Below are 8,778 nucleotides of genomic sequence, written 5' to 3'. Positions count from 1 at the left end.
ACATGATATTAGTCATGATCTGTATCTTGAAGTTGTTTGTTTTGCTAATTCTCATAAATTAATGGCAACACTCTTACCTACTAATTTTAGCTTACTACATTCATTCAAAGAGAAAATATGATAGTTTTATTTTAATGATCATTTCGTGGATGCTTCTATGTACTTATGATTCAACTTGTTATAGTCACCACTGTCGGTCTGAACCTCATATGGTCCATTTCTTTTTGTTGGCTGACTATTTTACTTTTTTGATTTTTATTTTTGGCTTTATAATAGTAGAAATTGTTTAGGTACATTTAAGGGTGATACTAAAAAGATTTTGTAGCTGTTCATCATTTTTTTCACCACAGTTTCACTCTCTAGTTGTATTATTAAATATTGACAGCAGATACCTTATATGTTAGAGATGATATTTAGATGAAACTTATGTTTACATATATTTTAGCATGAATAAGTTTGACAATATTTCTTGTACTTATGGTTTCATCTTTTGTAAGCACTGCAAGTTTAAAACTTTTTGATAATTTTCCACTAGGTTGTTGAGTTTTTGGAATTTACCTAACATATATAATAACTGCTGTTATTATTTCGTTAAAAATAATTTTATTAGGGATATTTACTACATTGTGAATTCTAAAGATTAGTTCACATTTTAAAATATTTGTATAGTTTTTAAGTTGATTCAAACTTCAGTTCACATAAAAATTGTTCTGTAGCATGTCAAATAGATCCAATACCTTCTTCCTAAAGCATCCTATTGATTACCTGACTTTATTAATAGCTCTTTCATCTTACCATTGATTAGAGATGCTGTCTGTTCATGTACCCTAGCAATTTCATGATTACTTTTTTCTTCAATAAGTACAATTTAGACCCTTTAACTGTCTGAATTTTCCTTTCTACTTATTTGTTCATTCATTCAGATTATAATTATTCAGCTATGTTCATTCTTAGTCAGAGCTATGATGTTCCACTTTAGCCTGCAATAAAGGCAATCAGTAGAAAGGTGAAAAGCTGCCAGAATAACTGTTAAGTTTTTAAACCATGTATTCTCTCCTTTACTTCTGTCCTGATATTTAGAATTCCTACTATGATGGCAGAATACATGTACATTTCACAAATATGTGTTTGACATCTCTTGCTTATAAATGTGCTGATGTCACATTGCATATAAATGAACACAGTTTCACTTGCAACTTTACTGCCCTGAGTGACCCTCTACTAAGATAGAAATATGTCATGTCCCTGAAGTACATTCTGAAGTACCAATGTATAAAAAGTTTTGTTAACATAGAAGATTAGCATGGCTATTATAATATTATCTACTATTAACTGAGTGGTAAATATGTCATATGTTTATATCATCTTACATAACTCTGCTATTTTATTGCCTCTCACAATAATCATATGTATAGATACCATAATATCTTTTTATTAATATGATATCCAAACCTTATAAAAGATAAATAAGTCCCCATAATAATAGTTAGTAAAGTTTAAGTGTAATTGAACTCAACACCTTTTAACTTTAAAATTTTGACAATAAAAAGTGATAGATGAATGTAAGTCATGTGCTTTATGTCAACATGGTAAGTGGCCTGAGTACTCTTAACTCTTTTTCACTGTTTTAAAACCAATCATTGTATTCCACAGGGTGTCAAACACCATGAAGGTAAATCATGGTGGCAAATTCTGTCTCCATATGACACTAAGAAATATACTATTAAACTATGGTTTATTATTCTAGTAGGAAACAAATGATATATGGTAACCAGTCAGAAATATTCTTCATAAATTTTGGTAATTCAGATTTAAACTCATATTATTGACCACATTTTTAGTTAGGTGAGTAGTAATTCCTTTATTATAATTTTATGAAAAATTAGCCAAACGATTTTTTGAAATTTACCTAACACATATAATAACTGCTGTTATTATTTAATTAAAAATAATTTTATTAGGGATATTTACTATATTGTGAATTCTAAAGATTAGAATTAATGTAAAATAGTCCAGCTTGTAGCTTTTGCCATCTCAAACACAAAAATATCCAGGAACTATCAGTTATACACAAATAATAACATAATAATCCCTTTAATTATTCTAAAAACAAATGAAAGAGTATCTTGAATTAATGCTATTAATTTTGAAGCTGTGTAAAAATAAAAGCTATAGTTATATAGAATAAATTGAAGGTTTAATAAACTTTCTTAAACAATTACTCAGTGAATAAAAATGGTATTTTAAAGTTGACATAAGGTCTGCTAAATAATGTAATAACGTCCTTCTTTCATGATCTCCATCTCATGGCTACAGGAGACTTAACTTCACCCAAAAATTTAAATTCCATTGACTCAGGCGTCTCATGGCAGTTTTCATCTCTGTGTTCCTCAGTGTGTATATAATAGGGTTTAAGAGAGGGGTGACCACAGAATAAAACACAGCAAGGAATTTATCTAATGACTTGATGGGAAAAGGCCAGGCATAAATAAAGATGCAGGGTCCAAAAAACAGAAGAACTACTGTGATATGAGCAGTCAGTGTAGACAGAGCCTTAGATGACCTATCAGAAGGGCGGCGCTGGATGGTCAATAGAATGATACCATAGGAGATGATTAGCAGAACAAAGGAACACACACTGAGCACACCGCTGTTGGCAATAACCATGATGTCTAACATATATGTGTCTGCACAGGCAAGTTTGAGTACTCTAGGCAGGTCACAATAAAAACTATCGACCTTATTGGGACCACAAAAGGGTAAGCTCACTGCAAAGGACAACTGGATCACTGCGTGTAAGAAGCCAATTCCCCATGCAGTAGCCACAATGCCCACACACACATTTCCACACATAATTGTAGTGTAGCTTAGAGGCTTACAAATTGCTACGTATCTATCAAAGGCCATGGCTACAAGGGTTACCATCTCACTGCCCCCAAAAAAGTGAAGGAGGAATATCTGTGTAAAGCAGCCCTTGACAGAGATTACTTTGCGTGTGTAGAAAAAATCAGCAATGGTCTTTGGAGCTGTGACAGAGGACAGACACAGATCAGCGAATGAGAGGTTGGCCAATAAGAAGTACATAGGAGAGTGGAGGTGTGAATCATAGGTCACAGTCATGACAATAAGAAGGTTTCCAAACACAATTCCTACATAGAAAACCAAAAAGAATACAAACAGATAAATCTGAAGTTCCTGAGAGTCAGAGAGTCCAATAAAAATAAATTCTTTCACTGCAGAGCGATTTGCTTCTCTTCTTGATTCATTCCAGAAGACAGTCTCTGAACTTGCCTTGGAGAAGACAACAAAAACTGTCAGACTTGTGATGCAAACTTATGTCTGTTCACTCAATAAGGACTTGCTATGATATGTTGCATAAATCTCCCAAACTAAAAATAAAAACTCAATTTAAAACTCATTGCTTTCTTGCCTGTCTTGTTCTTCAGTTAGCCAAGCTTCCCAATTTCTCTATGGCTTTACTTTCCATCCTAAGACAATGTTATTGTTCGTGCTGCTCTCTCTGAAATCTCTTCCTATCCTTCACTGATTTCTGAATGTCAAGACATTAAGAGGTAAAGAACAGTCCTTACATTTTAAATGTTAAAGTGCTTAGGAGAAAAAGAATTTCGCCAAATGAAACAAAATGAACAAAATAGAAATTGCAAAACTAAACAAATATATAAAAGTTCTAAAGACTATATGACACAGAACACTTGTATAACATAAAGGGCAGAGATAAATATGATGAGAAATGCATTATGGAAGACAAAATTTTATAAAGGAATGTCCTTGTAGAATTCTGTTTTTTGTTATTAATTTGGAAATTTACTTACAACTGATTGTGCTTAAGAATTATGTTCATCTTTCCATTTTTCCAGATTTTTACTTACGCTTTCCCAGTAAAGAATCAAATAACTATATACAATATCCTATGCAAACTTAGTAACTCTCTTTTTTTTCCAAATATAGGGAAGATCTAATCATAAAATAATTCATTAGACTCTAATTTGTAGCTCCTTAATCCAGTAAAAATATAATCATGTGAACACTGAGAACACTCAAGAATGGGAATCCTACTGTGAGATTTGTTATGTTGTAGCTAGTTCATTAAGGCATTTCTTTAGAATCATACAATGCAAAAGGTGCTTTTGAGTTTCAATTTATTTTAATATGTTGAAACATTTTGGGAATAGAGAAAAAGATAGAAAAGGAAAAATTCCAGGACATGTCTCCATGAGAAATATGTCTAGGATGAAGATGGCTCAAGGGTTTTTATATGAAAAAAAATAATATGTACCATAGTAAAAACAATAAGAATTTAAGAATGTATTTTTGCAGAAAAAAGAAAAGAAATCTTGTAGGTCAGAATGAGTCACATCTGCCAAATATGTTGCTAGGAGGAGAATGATAAAATGCAACCCCCAACTAGTGTCTGTCTACAAGTAGTGTACAGTCTCCTCACGGTTTGTTAGAGAATGTCAAAAAGACTCAAGATGCTTTTGAAGAGCATACAGATTGTATTTTTAATTTCCATTCATTGAAGGATTTCTCCTGCATCTCACACTGCGTAGATGATACTTACAGCAGAGCATGACTCAGAAGAAAATACTTGAATTATGTAACCCTGAACTCAATAATTAAAATATTGTACTTTTTATAACCATTTTGTACCTTAATTTGTTTTTCAAAGAAAACATTTTTTTATTCATAGGGATAGTAATCAAGGCATTGGATTTGAGTCATATCCACAGCTTGATCCTGGATGTCTCAAGAAAAATTCCTGGACCTTTCCTTTTTTCATTTCAAAAATCCCAATCAGTAGTTCCCAGAAACTCTAAAGTTTTAACAATTTATTTGGCAACTTTTATGTAAAAAAAAAAAAAGAGGCAGAAGAGGGTTAACATTTTAAATGTAAATAAATAAAATAACCAAAAAACACCCCCAAAACCAAAAAACATTAACAAAGACAAACAAAGAATTAAGCTAGGTTTCCCTCAGATTATTTTTTTAAAGTGACATAAAGAGGGGTTAGGGATTTAGCTCAGTGGGAGAGTGCTTGCCTAGAAAGCTCAAGGCTCTGGGTTCGGTCCCCAGCTCCAAATAAAATGGGGGGGGAGAAAAAATGACATACAGAGAAGAAAATACCAGACTAGGGGACCAGAAGAATAATAAAATCCACCAAATAAAGCAAAAGTAGTTTGTCAGGAAGGAAACTAGGTGTAGAAGTCAGTATTTATTGCTACTAGAACATCACTAGTGAGGGGTATTCTTTTAATACTACTCATGTTATTATAAGTACTTAAGAGAACCCTACAGGATTTTCATTTTTTTTCTTGAGGAAAAAAAATCATAATTGAGTTCTACAAAATGAAATCTTAATCATAGTAACACTTAATAATCAACAAAACTCTAAGGTGTTGCTTCTACTGATAAATTCAAATGTCATTCCACTTACTTCTTTCATAACTTGAAGAGACAGCAGTGATCTAAAGAAACAGAACAGTACAGAGTCCCATTATATACTCTTTCAAAGCATTAACATTTCTGGGAGATTGACTTTTATGTGAATCGTTCTCCTGAGCAAAGTGATTGGCTAATGGTTAAGCATTCATGAAGTCATCAGAAGCCCTTGGAGAATTCAGAAACAGCCAGAGGCTTACTGGCAGACTGATTCAATGTTACAGGTTTTCACATAATCTTGGAGGAAACATGGTCTATTCCTCAGTTAAGGGACATTGTCACAATTTCGTGGGTCACTGGATAATATTACTATTTCATTCAATCTAAGTTTGAGTGTCAAAAATTAAAATAAATGAGACAATATGGAGAAATTAAATTTTTTAAATATTAATCAGGCAGTGAAAGGTAATATTTAGATTTTATATGAATAGGATAGCATAAGCTATCAAGGACCAATATGTGGAGAACATAGAAAAATACTCATTAGTATTAACATTCTCAGTGCTTATAGTTTGCTCTATTTTTCAGATTTAACTACAATGAAGACATTAAAATTTGCTGTGGTAAACAACAAATGTTTTTAAATCATATCTAATTTCAGAAAATAAGTGTTCAGAAGTCCTCTAAATTATACATGCCTTTTCCTCTAAATCATGAAATTCTGCAAAGAAGACTACCAGTCCAGCAAAGTTGTGCTATTGTAATATACAACATTTTTGTGTGGAGTGAAGGTATTACATGGTTCAAAAATACTATGGTCTATATCTTAAATGACAATATAAATCAAGCATTACAAGCCCAGCTGGGAAGAACACATACAAGTTTTAACAGTGTTGCTTTTCCTCTTTTTCATTCTTAAAGTATACAAGACTATTACTCTAGTTCACATATTTTTTTGCTTTAGTAAACCCGAATTTTTCCCCACTGTGTCCATATACTTTCCCTAAGAGATATCTATTAATATTCAGTGTTGTCCCATCTGCAAACGGTTGCTAATAAAGTTTCATTACACATACATTTGAATTTTTTTACTTAATTTTAATCATTTTTTAAAGTTCAGTTTGTATCCCCATCCTCATCTGCCCTCATACAGTTCCTCCTCCCATTCCTCATCTCCTGTCTCCAAGAAAGGATGTCCCCGAAACCCATTCATCCCACCCTTCCACAACATCCCACCCCAACTGGCCTCTACACTTCCTGGAGCTGAAAGTTTCTTGAGGTTAGGCAAGACTTCCCTCACTGAGGTGAGACAAGGCAGTCCTCTGCTATATATTTGTCAAGGGCCTCAGACTAGCTAGTGTATGCTGCCCAGTTGGTAGCTCAGTGTCTGAGAGAGCTCATGGGTCCAGTTTAGTTGACACTGCTGGTCTTCCTATGTGGTCGCCCTCCTCCTCACCTTCTTCCAGCCATTCCCTGAATCAATCACAGGGGACCTGAACTTCAGTCTATTGGTTGGGGTATGTGAATTTTTACAAGCAAAGTGGCATAGAATTTGTGCAATAATCGTTGATACACTTTAGATATGCCTATTAAGAAAAATCTGTGCTCCAGGTACGTAAATATGAAATGAATAATATTATTAAATTTATTGAAATTGGATGAAATGAAGTAGTAATTATTGTTTAAAAATCTCTACCAGGCTCTAATCCACATAGACAGATATGGTAAGAGACCCGCAGAATTTACCAAGTATCCTCTCTCCCAAGTGTCTGGCCAAGCCTGGAGTTTAGAAAACACCTGGATTTGACCACTGCTCATTCCCACGGCACCAAGACACTCTTGGCCAATCCCTGAGCACAAATGTCCAGATTTGGTCAGAGTTCTGACTGTCTTATTATGCTATTTATAGTGTCCCAATTGTTTCATTAAACTGATAGCCCACTGTCCTTCCTTGTGCAAACAGTCTAATGGGCTAATAGTTCATTGGGGAAATTCAAATCAAAATGACCCTGAGATTCCACCCCATACCAGTCAAAGGTCAAAAACTCAGGTGACAGTGGATGCAGGTAAGGATATGGAGAAAGGGGAATACACCTCTATTGTTCGTGGAATTTCAAGCTGGTATAACAACTCTAGAAATCAATCCTAAAAATTGAAAATAGTTCTACCTGAAGACACATCTATACCACTCTTGGGCATATACCAACATATAAAAAGATACATGTACCACAAAATTCATAACAGTCTTATTTCTAGAAGCTGGAAATAACCAAAATGTTCTTCAGCAGAGGAACGAATAGTGAAAATGTGTTACATTTACACAACGGGATACTACTCAGCTATTATAATATTGACTTAATGAAATTCACAGGTAAATGGCTAGAACTTGAAAATAACATCCTGAGTGAGGTAGTACATCTCAAAGAACACATGTAGTTATATTCACTGATAAGTAGAAATTAGGCAAAATTTTGGAATACCAACAATACACATCACAGATCATATGAAGGTCAGAACGAAGGAAGACCAAAATCTAGTACTTCAGACTTACTTATAAGGGGGAACAAAATCATCAATGGAAGTGGAGGGAGGGAGGAAATTGGGAGTGAGAGATGAGGGGGAGGAAAGAAAGGGGGCAGGACCAGGTATGGGAGGAGATCGTGCAGATGTACAGAGGGTCAGGAAATTGAACAGTAGTATGAATCAATGAGAAATGGGGAACTGGCGTAGCCACCAGAAAGTCTTAGATGCCAGGAAAGCGAGAGGCTCCCAGGACCCAACATGGTGGTTGGGAGGATGACTTTAGATGAAATATCCAAAAAGGGGAGAGAGAACCTGTAAAGAACAAACTCAGAGGTTAGTTAGGCAAATCCCCCTCTTTGAAGGATGAGGCCATGCACATATTTCAAAAATATTAACCTACAATTGCTCCTATGCAAAGGAAATGCAAGGAAAAAGAGTGGATCAGAAACTGAAGGAAAGGCCATCCAGAGACTGACTCACTTGGGGTATCCCATATTCAGACACCAACCCAGACACTATTGCTGATGCCAAGAAGTGCTTGCTGAAAAGAGCCTGATATGGATGACTCCTCAGAGGCTTGACCAGAGCTTTACTGATACAGATGAGGATGCTTGCAGTGTTCTGGCTGAGCACAGCAACCCCAATTGAGGAGTTAGAGGAAGGACTGAAGGAGATGAAGGGGTTTGCAACCCCATAGGAAGAAAAACTATATGAATTAGCCAGACCTCCCCAACGCTCCCAAGGACTAAATAACCAACCAAAGAGTACACGGAGGAACCAATGACTTTAGGTACACATGTATGTAACAGAGGATTGACTTATCTGACAGTAATGGGAGGGGAGACCCTTGGTACT

General features: G+C 34.8%; 1 protein-coding gene across 1 annotated transcript; it reads right to left on the bottom strand.

Annotated features, from left to right (window-relative positions):
- Nucleotides 1-2,310: 2,310 nt before the first annotated feature.
- Or4f5 (olfactory receptor family 4 subfamily F member 5) lies at nt 2,311-7,218 on the bottom strand. The gene is made up of 2 exons (XM_087655051.1): nt 7,147-7,218; nt 2,311-3,291 (listed from the first exon to the last, which is right to left on the bottom strand). The coding sequence occupies exons 1-2, from the start codon at nt 7,216-7,218 to the stop codon at nt 2,311-2,313; spliced, it is 1,053 nt and encodes a 350-aa protein (XP_087511177.1).
- Between the last annotated feature and the right edge of the window lie 1,560 nt (nt 7,219-8,778).

This window comes from Rattus norvegicus, chromosome 3, assembly GCF_021556685.1.
Source record: "Rattus norvegicus strain SHRSP/BbbUtx chromosome 3, alternate assembly SHRSP_T2T, whole genome shotgun sequence".
Taxonomy (NCBI): Eukaryota; Metazoa; Chordata; class Mammalia; order Rodentia; family Muridae; genus Rattus; species Rattus norvegicus.
The sequence above is the reverse complement of the archived record's forward strand: the minus strand, read 5'-3'. Positions and strand labels throughout refer to the sequence as shown.

Bases quoted from the DNA above. Each gene is read 5' to 3' on its own strand.
- Or4f5 (XM_087655051.1), bottom strand. From the start codon at position 7,218: ATGAGCAGTGGTCAAATCCAGGTGTTTTCTAAACTCCAGGCTTGGCCA. The intron at 3,292-7,146 runs GTAAATTCTGCG...GTCTTCTCCAAG, and splicing joins CTTGGGAGAGAGGATACTTG to GCAAGTTCAGAGACTGTCTT.